This window comes from Leptonychotes weddellii, chromosome 5 (assembly GCF_054177405.1).
Source record: "Leptonychotes weddellii isolate Sample4059 chromosome 5, ASM5417740v2, whole genome shotgun sequence".
Lineage (NCBI taxonomy): Eukaryota > Metazoa > Chordata > Mammalia > Carnivora > Phocidae > Leptonychotes > Leptonychotes weddellii.
In genome coordinates this window covers 4,331,708-4,347,161 of record NC_138373.1, presented here as the reverse complement: position 1 = coordinate 4,347,161, position 15,454 = coordinate 4,331,708, and the positions used below count along the sequence as shown (strand labels likewise).

The window sequence follows — 15,454 nt, the reverse complement described above, 5'->3', positions numbered from 1 at the left end:
CCCCGTAACTCCATTTTGAGGCGTGTAGTCTAAAGAAATCAAGCTGTGAAGATTCTGGTACAAACATGCTCAGCCCAGCCTTGTTTCTCAAATAGGGACAACTCAACTGTCCAGTAACATGCCCCGGGAAGGGCCGTGTGCATAATGGGAATGAACAGCAAACGACCATTAAAGACGTCCTAAGGATTCGGCATTTCTCCATTTTGTTTACGAGGTGTCCTTAGTACATAAAGAAACAACCAAGGGCGCCTGGGTGGCTCAGTTGGTTGAGCGACTGCCTTCGGCTCAGGTCATGATCCTGGAGTCCCTGGATCGAGTCCGCATCAGGCTCCCTGCTCGGCAGGGAGTCTGCTTCTCCCTCTAACCCTCCCCCCTCTCATGTACTTTCTCGCTCTCTCAAATAAATAAATAAATCTTTAAAAAAAAAAAAAAGAAACAACCAAGAGGGACATCTGGCTGGCTCAGTCTGTGCAGCATGTGACTCCTGATCTCAGGGTTGTGAGTTCAAGCCCCCGGGTAGGCATGGAGCCTACTTAAAAAAACAAAAAACAAAATTGACAGGAAATACACCAAAATATTGGCACCTTACTGGGCTGCTGACAGAACGTCAACTCCAGAACTTGGTACAAAGCATAGGCCTAGTAAATGCTCAACGCACTGGAAACAGAAAACGCATAGGTGAGGGAAGAAATTTCAACACATTTTTGGCCTAATGCACAGAAGTTATCTTTGAAAAATGGTACAGCGTGGGGTATTTCCTTTAGAGTTTCAGGTTCCGAATTTTCTGGAAGAATCTCGTCTCCTTTCTCAGAAGAAGGCTAGTCTTAGGCCCTTCGCCAGGTGGCACAAAGATGGCGGCCGGCCCGCCCCCGCGCCCTCCCTCCCCCGAGCCGAGAACTCCCGAGCGCTCCCGAGCGTCCCCGAAGCCGGCAGGAAGCCCGGGAGCCGCGCGGGCAGGAGCGGCCCCGCCCCGGAGCCTGGGAGCGGCGCGCCGGCGTGGGGGAGGGGAGACCGGATGTGAGTGGAGCGGCCATTTCCTGTTTCTCCGCAGTTTTCCCTCAGCTTTGGGTGGTGGCCGCTTCTGGGCTCCGGCTTCCCGTCGGCGGAGGGCTAGGCGGCGTGGACAGCGGCCCCGGCACCCCGCGCCCTGCCGCCCGCAGCCGCGCGCCCGCCCGTCCGCCGCGCCCCGAGTTCGCCGCTTTTCGCGTCAGCGCCCGGCCGCCGCCGCGGCCCAGCGAGCGGCCCAAATGCAGGCCATCAAGTGTGTGGTGGTGGGAGACGGGTGAGTGCGCGGGCCGGGGCCGGGGCGGGGGCCGGGAGCCGGGGCGGGCTCGCGCGGGCCGGCAGCCGGCCCCTCAGCGGCGCGGGGCGTGGGGCGCGGGCCGCCACTCACTCCCTCCGGGACCGGACGGCACGGGCCTGGTTCCGGCTTTTTTTTTTCTTTTTTTTAATTTTGGGTTGGGCAGGGAGTCGCCGACCGGCGGCCGAAGGGAAAAGTGAACTCCACCCTCCCGCCTTCTTTCGGGCCGGCTGCGCGCCGGGCGGGACCCCCCAGCCGCGCCGCCACCCTCGCTCGTCGGTCCCTACATCGGTGGGCTTGGAGTTGCCTTTCGTAAAAAAAGGACCCTTTCTGGGCTTTTACATCAACTTCTCGAGCCCGGTTAGGAGCTTCCGTGTGTCCCGGCGGTCGGGTCGATAGGACTTGACGAATATTTGAGCTGGTTTGGTGACCCTAAACTGATTTACCACGGGGTCTCTTCCGCTGTATTTCGCCGCTTAAAAAAAATTTTTTTTGGGTGGGGATGTGATAATTTTTGCTCTTTCCGTGGAGAAACTTTTGAGATTCTGGCTGCGAGGAGCTGGGTGTGATTAAGACTGTTCTTTTCTCTGAAAGTGGTGTGGTCATAAAAAAAAAAAAAAAGAAATTGGCTTTCGCTTCTTGCATTAGGTATGGGATGTAGCAGAACAGGCTCCCTGAGCGGAGCTGCCCTGTGACTCAAGGCATTTCTTTTCATTACTGTCTGTGGTGGTTACAGGCCCTAGAGGAAGACAAGACTTGGCTTATGCAGTTTTTTTCTCCCATAGAAACAAGAATCTCAGTGTAATCCGTGCAAAATTATGTGTCTCAGCAGTGCTCGAGTAGTGTTGAGTGTTAACAAGGAAGCTCCAAGAATTACTATCAGTTTCATCAAACTCAGGATGCAGTTGGTACATTTTTCAGGTCCTGTAAAGTCGAAGGAGGAGTTCTGGCATCGCTCTTCCTTTTGATTAATATTCCCCAAACTTGTCATTAGAACTGATGTGGCTTTTAAGCCTCCCAAGTTGTGAATTAGCTTGTTGAGATGGTCGTACATTAGACATTCAAAATTGTTTCTACAGCTAATTCAGATGCAAGGACAGTTGAACTGATTTTTAAAAGATGCCCATCTGTGTGATCTGTCAGGATCAGCGTGTGAAACATTAACACTTAATGGTTGTGTGTGTATAGTTAAAAATTAAAACTTCACCTATTTAGGAATAATGTATGGTTTGTTTTTTTTTTTTACCCGTCCCCCGTTTTTTTTAAACCCTTCAAAAGAAAGCTTTACTTTCGTTTGGGGCAAAAAAATATTCAGCTAATTAGTTTAGTAGGGAAATCAGTAAATTGGTTAAACGAAGTTTGATCCTTTTGTGTAATGAATTAACTAAACGTGTATCACATTGTTTTAGGAACACTTTAACTGAATTTACTTTAAAAATTAAAAATGCTTAAGAGTATGAAATAATATTTTTTTTTAGTTAAACTGCTGACAGTTCAATATCTAACTGTAGTATGTAATATTCTTAATTGAAAATTTCTGAAACTAAAACAAGCGCAGCAGATCTATTTAATGCTTATAGATTATGGACCTCTACTATTTGTATTAGCTTGTTTATCTAGTTACCTACTTGTTGAATGCCTACTGTGGGATCTGGATCCCTCCTTCAAATCCCCACCCCACTGCCTGGGGGGAAACCCTGGGCAAATCACTTATCCCCCAGGACAGGGGCCTCAAGTTGAAGTTGTGAGGATTAAACAAGATGCTGGATACTAACTGCCTCACAGGTGGTTGGCCCCAGCTGAGTAAGTGCCTACAGCCAGTCATACTGTTGCTGTTTCTCTTACTCTCAGGCGCTGCTGGGCTCTGTGAGGGGAGTGCAAGGCATAAAACACAATTCTTGGCTTTAAGTTTTCAGCCTTTTTTGTACTGGATTTGACATTGATGTAGACTGGGGCTAAGCCCTGTTAGAAGTGGAATAAACAATTTAAGCTCTATTTATTTTTTAAGTATTTATTCGTTTATTTAAGTAATCTCTACACCCAAGGTGGGGCTCAAACTCATGACCCTGAGATCAAGAGTCGCATGTTCCTCTGACTGAGCCAGCCAGGTACGCCCTCTATTACTTTCTTTTTTTAATTTTAATTTTATTTTTTTAAGTAGGCTCCATGGCCAGCGTGGGGCTTGAATTCATGACCCTGAGATCAAGACCTGAGCTGAAATCCAAGAGTCGGATGCTTAACCGACCAAGCCACCCAGGCGCCCCCTCTATTACTTTAAATAAGGGACTACGTATAGCAAACATTACTTCAGTGAAAATTTTAGATACATAATATTCCATACCAAAAATATTCTGCTTTTACCCAAACAAAGCATGCCTGATGATATAACTGGAACGTTCTTTTATTCAAAAATTGTTAAAGCTGTAAATGTGGCTCTAAATTTTGTGGGGCAAAGAACTCAATGCTATGGAATTTGAGGCAATTAAGGGCAGTTTAAGCAATAAAGGCAAATTGATTGAAGTTGCACAAATTGCAAGCTCCCTTATCTAAAATATATTCTTGGAAAGTACGGTTAAAAGCTATGTTATAACCATATTATAAGTAGGATCAATTAGCCTATATTCTTTTTATGGATTTTTTCCTATATAGCAATTCAGTTGGCATTGAGTATAAAATATGAAATGAAATTTTGATATTTTTTAATTCTGCAAATCCTTCTGTTGGTCCTAATTCTGTTAGTCCTTCCTGAACACAGGGTCTGTCACTTTTATTTGGGGGATCTCTGCCCCCAAGAATTTCTCCCAGCTTTACTTAGGTAAGACAGCATCTCACATTCAGATATTTCTAAACCATTTTTAATAGTGTTGTTTTGACTTTGGTTGACCAGAAGGCTGGGAGTGAGTGACTTGAGCCCTCCTACATTCACTCCAGCTTGGACTAGTGGTCTCTTCAGCCCAATGTTTAATTTAGACATTTCTGTCCAGGAGTGTTTTTAGTTGAGTGTGAAAAATACCTTCCATGATGATGTCATCTTTTTAGGAATGTACACCACTTACTCCCTATCACTTCCATTGAATAATCAGTGAAGGTATGATCCATGAATTTAAGTGCTTCATGAAATGTCTTTGTGTATTTTTGTCTTGAGGCATGGGGTTCCATATTTTTGACCTGTTGTAAAGGAGTTTGAATTCTGCACTGGCTTCTAAATTTGGGTTTGTTATTTGACTCTGATCTTGGTGGTTAAAATTATACTTACTTTTTTTTTTTAACTTTAAAATGATAATCCCAGTAAAAGTGTGAGGTTGGGTTCAGTAGAGGAGTATCAGTAATTTTTAGAAATCTTAAAGCCACTTTTTATAATCTTTTGCATTAATCATCGAATGTATTAGTACTTACTACTTTTTCACCTCAGCATCACCCACCAGGTAGTTTTTGTCATTTTAGTCGTACTAAAAAGGAGATGTTTTATCAGGAATCCTGCTACCAAGGCAGTTACCACATGTCATCAGAGGAATATTTTTCCTGCCACATCTTCATATGAAAAGTTTCACACATACAGAAAAGTTGAAAGAGTTGTGCAGTGAACACCTTCCACTTAGATTTTGTAATCAATATTTTGCTCTATTTCCGTATTCCATATCTTCCCATTATCAGGGCTTTTTTTTTTTTTTTTTTAAGATTTTATTCATTTGAGGGGCACCTGGGTGGCTCAGTTGTTAAGCGTCTGCCTTCGGCTCAGGTCATGGTCCTGGGGTCCTGGGATCAAGCCCCGCATTGGGCTCCCTGCTCTGTGGGAAGCCTGCTTCTCCCTCTCCCACTCCCCCTGCTTGTGTTCCCTCTCTCACTGTCTCTCTCAAATCTTAAAAAAAAAAAAAAAGATTTTATTTATTTGACAGAGAAAGGGAGAGCACATATAGGGGGAGTGGCAGACAGGGAGAGGGAGAAGCAGACTCCCCGCTGAGCAAGGAGCCACGCAGGGCTCAATCCCAGAACTCTGGGATCATGACCTGAGCTGAAGGCAGACGCTTAACCGACTGAGCCACCCAGGTGCCCCTATCGGGATATTTTAACAGGATTTTATTTTTTTATTTTTTAAAGATTTTATTTATTTGACAGAGAGATACCGAGAGCAGGAACACAAGCAGGGGGAGTGGGAGAGGGAGAAGTAGGCCTCCCGCTGAGCAGGGAGCCCCATGCGGGACTTGATCCCGGAACCCCGGGATCATGACCTGAGCCACCCAGGCGCCCAAGAGGATTTGATTTTGAGGGAGAATGAGAGTGATAAGTAGTTAGATAAAAATTCTTGTTTTTGAACTCTGTATCTTCTGCACGTCCGAATATCAAGTACTCCAGGGTTAGGCTTGGTGGTTCTAGAAGGCAGGGGTCTATAGACTAAAGGCTACTTCAGAATTGAATTCTTAGAGGTAGCATCTTCAGCTTTGGGGGTTTTTGAAACTACATGGGTTTTTTAATTTTTTTGAAGCCTACAATGGTGACAATAGTTTTCTGTAAGTTGGTTGTGGTGTCCCTTGTTAGTGACAGAATATCAGAATTTCAGATTAGAGTTTGTGGTTTTATAGCACTAAACTACTCTCTTCATGCATTTTCTTCTTCTTCTTCTTTTTTTTTTTTTTTAAGATTTTATTTATTTGACAGAGACACAGCGAGAGAGGGAACAAGCAGGGAGAGTGGGAGAGGGAGAAGCAGGCTTCCCGCCGAGCAGGGAGTCCGATGCAGGGCTTGATCCCAGGACCCCGGGACCATGACCCGAGCCGAAGGCAGACGCTTAATGACTGAGCCACCCAGGCGCCCCTCTTCATGCATTTTCTGAATTTATTCTCTGCATGGTTATGCATTTACCAAAGGCCTACTGTTGGAGAGTTCCCAAACCCCATTTCACAGGGTAAATTGAGGACTTTCATTCAAGGTCTTTCATTTATGCAGTAAACATAAATACATATTTAATACATGTAATTCACATTTCACTACATTCTGTTAATTGATCTTTAAGATCTAGGTACTTTTAAAAAAAGATTTATTTATTTTAGGGTGAGAGGCAGAGAGTGAGAGCAAGGGCAGGAGTGGGGGTAGGGGAAGAGGGAGAAGAGATGGAATCTCCAGCAGACCACCTGCTGAGCCTGGACCCTGAGGTCATGACCTGAGCTGAAACCAAGAGTTGGATGCTAAACCATCTAGCCACCCAGGTGCCCCAAGATCTAGGTACTTTTAGACAGCAGTACAGGCTCCTTATTTTCTCATTGGAGAAGTCTGGTCTTCCAGTCCTATTAAGATTAGTGTAGCTTTTAAAATTTATTTTATTTTTTAAAACGATTTTATTTTAGAGATAGAGCAAGTGAGAGGGAGAGAGTCTCAAGCAGACTCCTGCTCTTAGTGCGGAGCCTGACATAGGGCTCCATCTCATGATCCTGAGATCATGACCTGAGCCGAAACCAAGAGTTGGAGCCACCCAGGTGCCCCCCAATATATCTTTTTTTAAGTAAGGCAATGCAGAAAGTTCTTATTTTTTAACTTCCTGTACTGTATCCCTTCCCTTTTTGGGGGTGGGGTGGGGTAAAAAAAAATTTTTTTTTAAGATTTTATTTATTTATTTGACAGAGAGACACAGCGAGAGAGGGAACACAAGTGAGGGAGAGGGAGAAGCAGGCTTCCCGCCGAGCAGGGAGCCCGATGTGGGGCTCTATCCCAGGACCCCAGGACCATGACCTGGGCCGAAGGCAGACGCTTAATGACTGAGCCATTCAGGCGCCCCTAAAGATTTTATTTTTAAGTAATCTCTCTACCCAGCTTAGGCTCAAACTGACACCCCTGAGATCAAGAGTCAAATCAGCCAGGCACCCCTCCTTTACTTTTCTAACATGAGGAAGTTGCCAGTGTTTCCAGATTTATTGATTGTATGTGCTTTTTTTTTTTTTTTTTTTAAGATTTTATTTATTTGACAGAGAGAGACACAGTGAGAGAGGGAACACAAGCAGGGGGAGTGGGAGAGGGAGAAGCAGGCTTCTCACAGAGCAGGGAGCCCAATGCAGGACTCGATCCCAGGACCCTGGAACCATGACCTGAGCCGAAGGCAGACGCTTAATGACTGAGCCACCCAGGCGCCCTATTGTATGTGCTTTTTAAGTTTTGGTTTATAGATTTTGGTAATATTGAGATCTACCCCCCAAATTTTAAAAGTTTCCTTAAAGTTCTAATGGAAAAACAAAGAACATAATAGCAACACAAGTTATTGGCTTTAATCTTGGTTATTTCTACAAGATCGAGCAGGACAGGCACAGATAGGCTAAAAAAAAATGTGCTCATGTGAACTTTCTTCCAGTAGACTCATGTTTATTTTTTAATGTTGTGGTAGCTTTCAAAGATTTTTAAGAAGAGGTTGAACTGAGCAGGTAAGTATATATAAAGTTGGAAACTCCAAAGCAGATAGCAACTTCCAGCGATTCTGCTGCAGCCTCAAGCAAGGCTGTGACCAAACGTGGCTTCCATTCTCCGTGTGAGGAGCTCTGACTGCCTGAGCCTGTGTTGACTTTGGCCTCTAGAGCTTGTTTGTGGAGTGTGTTTAAAAGGAGTGAATAAGTAACACTAATGGGAGGTGAATAACCGTTTCCTTTTTCTTTTTATCTTTTCTTAAAAACTAAGTAAATATTTAAATCAAAGGTTGGACGTACTTAATTAAAAAGACAGAATTTTGGGGCATCTGGGTGGCTCCGTCGGTGAAGCATCAGACTCTTGATCTCAGGGTCATTAGTTCAAGCCCCACATTGGGCTTCATACTGGATGTGGAGCCTGCTTAAAAAAAAAATAAAATAAAAGGTCAGAATTTTATAATTTAATAATTTCTTACAGAACTTAGATTTATAGCAAATACTGTAATGATTGTTAAAAAAAAAATTCCAGTCAATATCAGGTTATGCCAGTACCTTGAATTCCTTTACAGTTAAACCTTTCAAAAGACGATGCCTCAGCTAAAGGTGAAGTTTCAGGAAAAAAATTTTAGAGCATTTAAAACAGAGTTGGTCGTATTTTTTTTTTTTAAATGTTTTATTTATTTATTCATGAAAGTCAGAGAGAGAGGCAGAGGCAGAGGGAGAAGCAGGCTCCCCGCGGAGCAGGGAGCCCGATGCGGGACTCGATCCCAGGACCCTGGGATCATGACCCGAGCCGAAGGCAGATGCCTAACCATCTGAGCCACCCAGGCGCCCCCAGAGTTGGTCATATTTTTAAGTAATGGCTTTCTTCTTCATACATATGGAAGAGATTTAGGGAAGTGCTACTATGACATTTTAACATAACCATTAAAACCTTCATAGCTGCTTGTTCTTGACATTAAGAGGCAATAAGTAGTAACATTTTTACACAACATCTGTAATTTTGAAGAGGTTCACTGATGATGGCCTTAGACTCCACTCTCCTCCCTCAGCTACCACATCCAACCTATGGCTGAGCTGTCTTGTTCTGCCTTGTGCCTAGGAAGCTCTTGAAATGGCCCACATCTCTTCACCGTGAAGCCCCCTCATTGGTTCACACCACTCTTGTTTTCCTGCCTCCAGTCCCAGCTTCCTTCCTCTGTCCTCTTTCCCCACTGCAGTCAGAGGCTGCTTCTAAAAATGCAAATTTAGTGGTTTCTCGGCAACTAAAAATTTTCTGGGACTTCCCAAGTAGGATCAAGTCCCATACCCTTAACAAGAAGAGATGACGATTTCCTCATATTTTCCTTTGCTGCTTCCCCCTTACTTCTTTGTTCTTCAGGTATACTGGGCTTCCCCATAAATGCTGTTGCTTTTGCCTGGAATGTTCCTTCTGTCACGGCCCCACGCCTCTAAGTTTCTGTATACATTGCAGCCTCCTCTGTGGGCCTCCCAAGACTAGGTTAGATCCCTTTGCCGTACATTTCCAGAGCATCTTTTTTTTTTTTTTTTTTAGATTTTATTATTCATTCATTCATTCATTCATTTATGAATGAGAGAGCACGAGAGAGAAAGAGAGCGCACCAGGAGAAGCAGCCTCTCAGCTGAGCAGGGAGCCTGACGCGAGGCTTGATCCTGGGACTCCAGGATCATGACCTGAGTCAAAGGCAGCTGCTTAACTGACCTGAGCCACCCAGGTGCCCCTCCAGAGCATCTTTAATACACTTATCACACCTATAATTTTATGTAATGACAGCATTCTTCATTTTTTACTTTAATAACCTCACAGATTCCATGAGGTCTTGTTCATTGCAGTATCTTCAGCACCTACTGTTCTTCCTTGCATAGCATACACTTTGTTGGTATAGATTGAATTAGAATTAATGCCTTCAGTAGTTTTGTGATGGAGTTGGTACTCTTGCATCCATTTTACAGTTGAGAAAACTGAGGCATAAGGAAGTTGAAACCTACTAACAATTCCAGCCAATAAGTGATAAAGAGCTGGCTCTGGGTCTCAAATCCAGGGTAAGGACTGCAGATCTCAGCCTCCTGCTCACACAGGTTTGACATTGTAAGCTTTTAACAAAATGTGTGGCCAGTGAGTCATTTTGTTTAGAAAGCCTTTAGGAGCTGGAAGCAACTTCCTGATGATGTAATGTTTGACTCCGTGAGGTCTTTGGGGGTGGGGGAGTTCCAACTTTTAAGCCCTTAATAATGTTATGAGTAAAACGAGTATTGGCAAGACTGGATGGGCCTGTAATCTGTCCTAGCTGAGAGGTTTTTGCCTTCAGCTAAGAGTGCTACAAAGATAGAAAAGCACTTAACTTCTTTATGGTGAATCCTAATTCCTGGTAGTTGAGATTGAACAACAACATCTTACAGCTCAGAACTTCATTGTGTGATAGACATGACCTTGGTAAGGCAAGAGAAGACAGCAGGAGATGGGCTCCTTTAGGGAGAGCATTTAGTGAATCCTTAAGCCAGGGACACAGGCTTTCAGAAGCCCTTGAAGTCACCGTAAGAATGTAAAATTTGGAAACCATTTTTTGGCTAAGGGTGCAATAATCTTAATTTGTAGGGGACATTCTCATGAAAAAACATTTCAAGCAGTTGGGAGACTTTGAACCACCACTCTGATCTCTGCCTGATGGTACACTGTACCCACTACCAGTTGTGCAGGAGGCCCTTCTGTCTCTGGAGGATTTCTACACGATTCTTTTTTACTTTCTCCTCTTTGCAGCTGCTTGGAAGTTTATGCCAGCATCCCTGAGCCATTAATTAATATGTCTGGAATATATTGTGTTAGTTGCTCTAAAAGCTTATGGTGATATGTGAGGATGGGGGCTGGGGAGGTGGCAGATGAATACAGATGAATTAAAGTGAGTTCTGTGTGGCTCTTTGTGGTTCACAGTTGTGTGTGTGGTTAGTGACTAAGCACTCTATTAAGAGAACAGTCATTACTGATGCCAGAGGGAAGGCTTTAAAAGGTGGTGGGTTTGAGCTACCACTCTGAGGCAGCAAAATATATTACCTAGCAACCAAGTGGAAGTTGTAGAGGAAGGCTGTGTTCCAAAATGATTTGAGGATAGAATTGAAGATTCTTGGATGAAAGACTGGTACAGATGTTCACAGAAGAGACTTTCAATTTAAAAATCTTGTTCCTGTTCAACCTGGCTTATTAAACAGCTGTTTCTGACCATGAATGCTAATGCTGTACACCTAAACAGAACATGAAGGCTCCTTTTTGAGAAATTCGACTGTGTTTACTATAAATTTCAGGATAAAAATTTGTAGTGTTAACTAAAAGATTATAGAAACCATTCAATGCTAAGTACTTGGTGTATATTCCTTGATTTTTCTAGGAATTTAACAGAATAATGAAAGGATTACGTTCATGTTGACTAAGCAACTTACACCATTTTTTTTTCTCTGTCTTTAGAGCTGTAGGTAAAACTTGCCTACTGATCAGTTACACAACCAATGCATTTCCTGGAGAGTACATCCCCACTGTGTAAGTATCCAGTTAAACTGGGAATTAACTTGTTTGTGATGTGTTTTTGTTTTTTTTGTTTTTTTAACCTTTGACCATTGTTTTTGCTATAAAGGCATTCTTAATTTGCACATGAACAGATCTAATTAATTTTCCGTCCAAACATTCACCAAAGTCTAATTATAAGGTATTTGAGCTTTTTAAAAATAATCTAATGTAAAGTTTCTACATTGTGACGAAACACAGCTTTCCTAATTGGTTTTTAGACATTCAGGAAACAAAGTTAACTAACTGAAGTATGAAGACTGGATAATATAAGAGTTTCAGATAAATTTGGCTCTCTGGGTTCTGTGTGTGAAGGATCAAAGAACTGGAACATGAAATATGCTGTTACATTGTAATTGGCCTTTTCTGGCAAGGAATCTGATGGTTGCATGTCACTGTTGAGTTATCAGGCAGTCAAAATGAAACCAGGGTGTGTGTTGGGGGCAGTTATGGGAGGACAGAATTGGCTACTGAGCTGCTTAAACCCTCTTGGCAGCAGAATTGAGTGGAGATGGAAAAGTGCTTTTCTTTCTTTCTTTTTTTTTTTTTTTTTAAGATTTTATTTATTTATCTGAGAGAGAGAATGGGAGACAGAGAGCATGAGAGGGGAAGGGTCAGAGGGAGAAGCAGACCCCCCACCGAGCAGGGAGCCCGATGTGGGACTTGATCCCGGGACTCCAGGATCATGACCTGAGCCGAAGGCAGTCGCTTAACCAACTGAGCCACCCAGGCGCCCCGGAAAAGTGCTTTTCTGATGATGGGGTTACTAGGGAGCCCCATGTAGCCGAGCCTCGTAACGTATCGCCCTGCAGCCATGGTGTCAGCTCTGTCTTGACGGCTGCCATGGTGGAGGAGAGGAAACAGCACAGGTCCCACCTGTGCTGACCTCGTCAAGCATAGCACTGTATGCTGCAGAGGTGTCCACAGTTTTGTAGAAGTGGGATCATACTGTCCATGTTCTGGTTTTATGGTGGGGACTTTCCTAATCTACACATAGGTAGAGCTAAATCGTTGTCAGTTGTCAGTGACTTTGAACTACCATACCTGATAACACCACTGGTCGTTAGGTCTTTTTTTTTTTTCATGTGTTAAAAACATCATTGCACATGTCTTTGTGCACATGTGATTGATTTTTAGAAGTGGAAGTGTGCTGAGTCAACAGGGAATGGATATTTAAATTTTTGATAGATACTACCCAATTGCTGCCAAAAAGGCTGTCACTTGGACCAGCTGTGACTGAAGTGGCCCACGGTCCCTTCAACTTGGACCGTGGGCAGCAGGCGTTGAAAAAAGTTACCTTCTCATTTGCATTTCTGATCACCAGTGAGGTTAAGGTTCCATGAATGTTCACTGTCCATTTGCAGTCTTCTGTGAATGGCCTGTGGAAATCCTTTGCTTGTTTTTCTACTGAAATTTTTTCTTACTGGTGGGACTTTTGTACATAAGGAGTATTAACCCCTTTGTCTCATTTGTCTGTGAACTTTGTTATATGGGGTCTTTTGCCATAAAGAAGTTTGGCATTTTTATGTAAATATACCACTCCACCTTCATGGAGTTTTATGTCTTACTTAGGAAGACCATTCCTACTTCAGTGATACAAAAATATCCTCTAGTAGGTTTTCTAGATTTTTTGTGGCTAAAGTTTAAATTTGTTTAGAATTTTTTTTTTTTTTTTTTGGTATAGTAGGAGGCAGGCATCTGATTCTTTTTTCCAAGATGGAAAAACATGATACTGTTTACTGAATAATTTTTCCTTTTCTCATGGAAGCAGATTTGCAATACATGAGGCTTTTTCGTTTTGTTTTTAAAGATTTTTTTTATTTATTTTGAGAGAGAGAATGAGAGACAGAGAGCATGAGAGGGAGGAGGGTCAGAGGGAGAAGCAGACTCCCTGCCGAGCAGGGAGCCCGATGCGGGACTCGATCCCTGGACTCCAGGATCATGACCTGAGCTGAAGGCAGTCGCTTAACCAACTGAGCCACCCAGGCGCCCCCATGAGGCTTTTTCTTTATGAAATCTGGTTGTCATTCCGTTCTGTAAGCTACACTGCAGGCTTACTCAGACCTTCATTTTGCTGTTGCAATGTAGCAAGACCCTAAGTTTTAGTGTTGAGAGCATGTGAAAATGAATTCTGAATTTTATCTTACAGGCCAATGTATTGTGTCCTGTTTGGTACTTGCCTAGGTTTGAATTGCAATGCCAGATTTTCGTTTTAATGAAGTACTTGGTGGTACTTTAATGATTTTTTTTTTTTTAACTTATTTGAGAGAGCATGACCGAGTGCATGAGTCGGGGGTAGGGGCAGAGGGAGAAGCAGATTCCCCGCTGATCAGAAAGTCCAATTCTGGGCTCAGTCCCAGGACCCTGGGATCATGACATGAGCCCAAGGCAGACACTTAACCAACTGAGCACCCAGCGCCCCCGCCTTTTTTTAATGTCCACCTTATTTTCTGCCCGTCAGACAGGCTTTTCTGGACTGTCTCTTTTTATCAGTAACTACTTTTTGTGTAGCAACTTCATGTTAATTTATGTGTGTAATTTGGTACACTCACTCTGGAAACGTTACACTATAGCTTTTCAAATCAGGTTTGCTTTGTGTTACCACGTCCCTTTGGTTGCAGGCCTGGATGACCAGGGCTTGATTAATTTCACCCTATACTCAGTGCGGGTGTTCTGGAACACTTCGGTGTGGCTCTGTGGTATGCCACCTTGTTGAAGATGAGTCTGATATGTACACAAAAAAGTCAACAGTGAGGTTTGAAAGAGGGACTAATTTTATACTTCATTTCTTCCTGGGGAGAAAAATTATTTTCTTTCTTTCTTTTTTAAATTGATTAATTATGTATTTATTTTTATTGGACAGAGAGCATAAGCAGGGGAAGGGGCCGAGAGAGAAGCAGACTCCCCACTGAGCAGGGAGCCTGATGCAGGGCTCCATCCCAGGACCTGGGGATCGTGACCTGAGCCAAAGGCAGACACTTAACTAGTTTAAATTTATTTATTTATTTAAAAGATTTATTCATTTGACAGAGAGAGACACAGCGAGAGAGGGAACACAAGCAGGGGGAGTGGGAGAGGGAGAAGCAGGCTTCCCGCCGAGCAGGGAGCCCCATGCAGGGCTCGATCCCAGAACCCTGGGATCATGACCTGAGCTGAAGACAGACGCTTAACGACTGAGCCACCCAGGCACTCCCCAGTTTAAATTTAAATAAGCCAAAAACTGAGCCACTCAGGTGCCCCATGGGAGAAAAAGCTTAATGTTCTCTTTATTAAAAGCGAAGGTTTTCTATTGCTGACAGTAATTTGTTTCAGTTAAATGGAATAGCTTGTCCTTTGTTTCTCGGGCATGTTTCTTCAGGTGCATGTTTTTCTCCTTACACTGCAGCCGGTTTTCCCTCCACTTCTTAGCTCCTCAGGCTCCTCATGCCTGTGTGCTGGTGCATCTGCTGCCCTGGAAGCCTCCAGGCTACTCCTAGCCTTGGCACACCTCCGGGACCCTCGCCACGACAGTAACTCAAGCCCCCAATCTGTGCTTAATGTTCTGGAGCTGCGGACTGACCGTGTTTTCTCCACTCTACAGCTTTGACAACTACTCTGCCAATGTTATGGTAGATGGAAAACCGGTGAATCTGGGCTTATGGGATACAGCTGGACAAGAAGATTATGACCGATTACGTCCCTTATCCTATCCGCAAACAGTAAGGATCATGACTGATTTTTGACATGTCCTTTGGAATATATTATTTTGACTGTGTAATTGGGTATCGCTTATGGGTTTGCTTATTACACAGTTGGCACTTGAACACACAGGTTTGATCTGCAGAGGTCCACTTAGACCAGGACTTTTTTCCATAAATATATTACAGTACTGTAAGTATATTTCCTCTTCAAAATTTTCTTAGTAACATTTTTTCTGGCTTACTTTAGTATAAGAATGCAGTGTATTTTACACATAACATACAGAATATATATTAATGGACTGGTCATGTCATCGGTAAGGCTTCCAGTCAACAAGAGGCTGTTTATTAAAAGTTTTCAGGGAATCAGAGTAATACATGGAGTTTGGACTGCATGGCGGGGGGGCAGTGGCCCTACCCTCCTGCATTGTTCAAGGGCATAAGTAGTAGCAAGGTTAAGTTCAATAGTGAATGTCCTCCTAAATGCGGACCAAGGATTTGTTTCCTTTTTTTTTTT

The 15,454-nt window shown here is 43.4% G+C and overlaps 1 protein-coding gene across 2 annotated transcripts in view; it reads left to right on the top strand.

The window, feature by feature from the left end:
- The first annotated feature begins 1,031 nt into the window (after positions 1-1,031).
- RAC1 (Rac family small GTPase 1) overlaps positions 1,032-15,454 on the top strand; it is a 22,910-nt gene continuing 8,487 nt past the window's right edge. The window contains exons 1-3 of one of the 2 annotated variants that reach the window (XM_081819287.1): positions 1,032-1,282; positions 11,165-11,236; positions 14,841-14,958. In XM_081819287.1, the coding sequence (XP_081675413.1) occupies positions 1,248-1,282; positions 11,165-11,236; positions 14,841-14,958 (225 nt within the window). In that variant the 5' untranslated portion in view covers positions 1,032-1,247. The remainder of the gene's footprint in view (positions 1,283-11,164; positions 11,237-14,840; positions 14,959-15,454) is intronic. The other variant, XM_081819286.1, reaches the window with a different exon arrangement.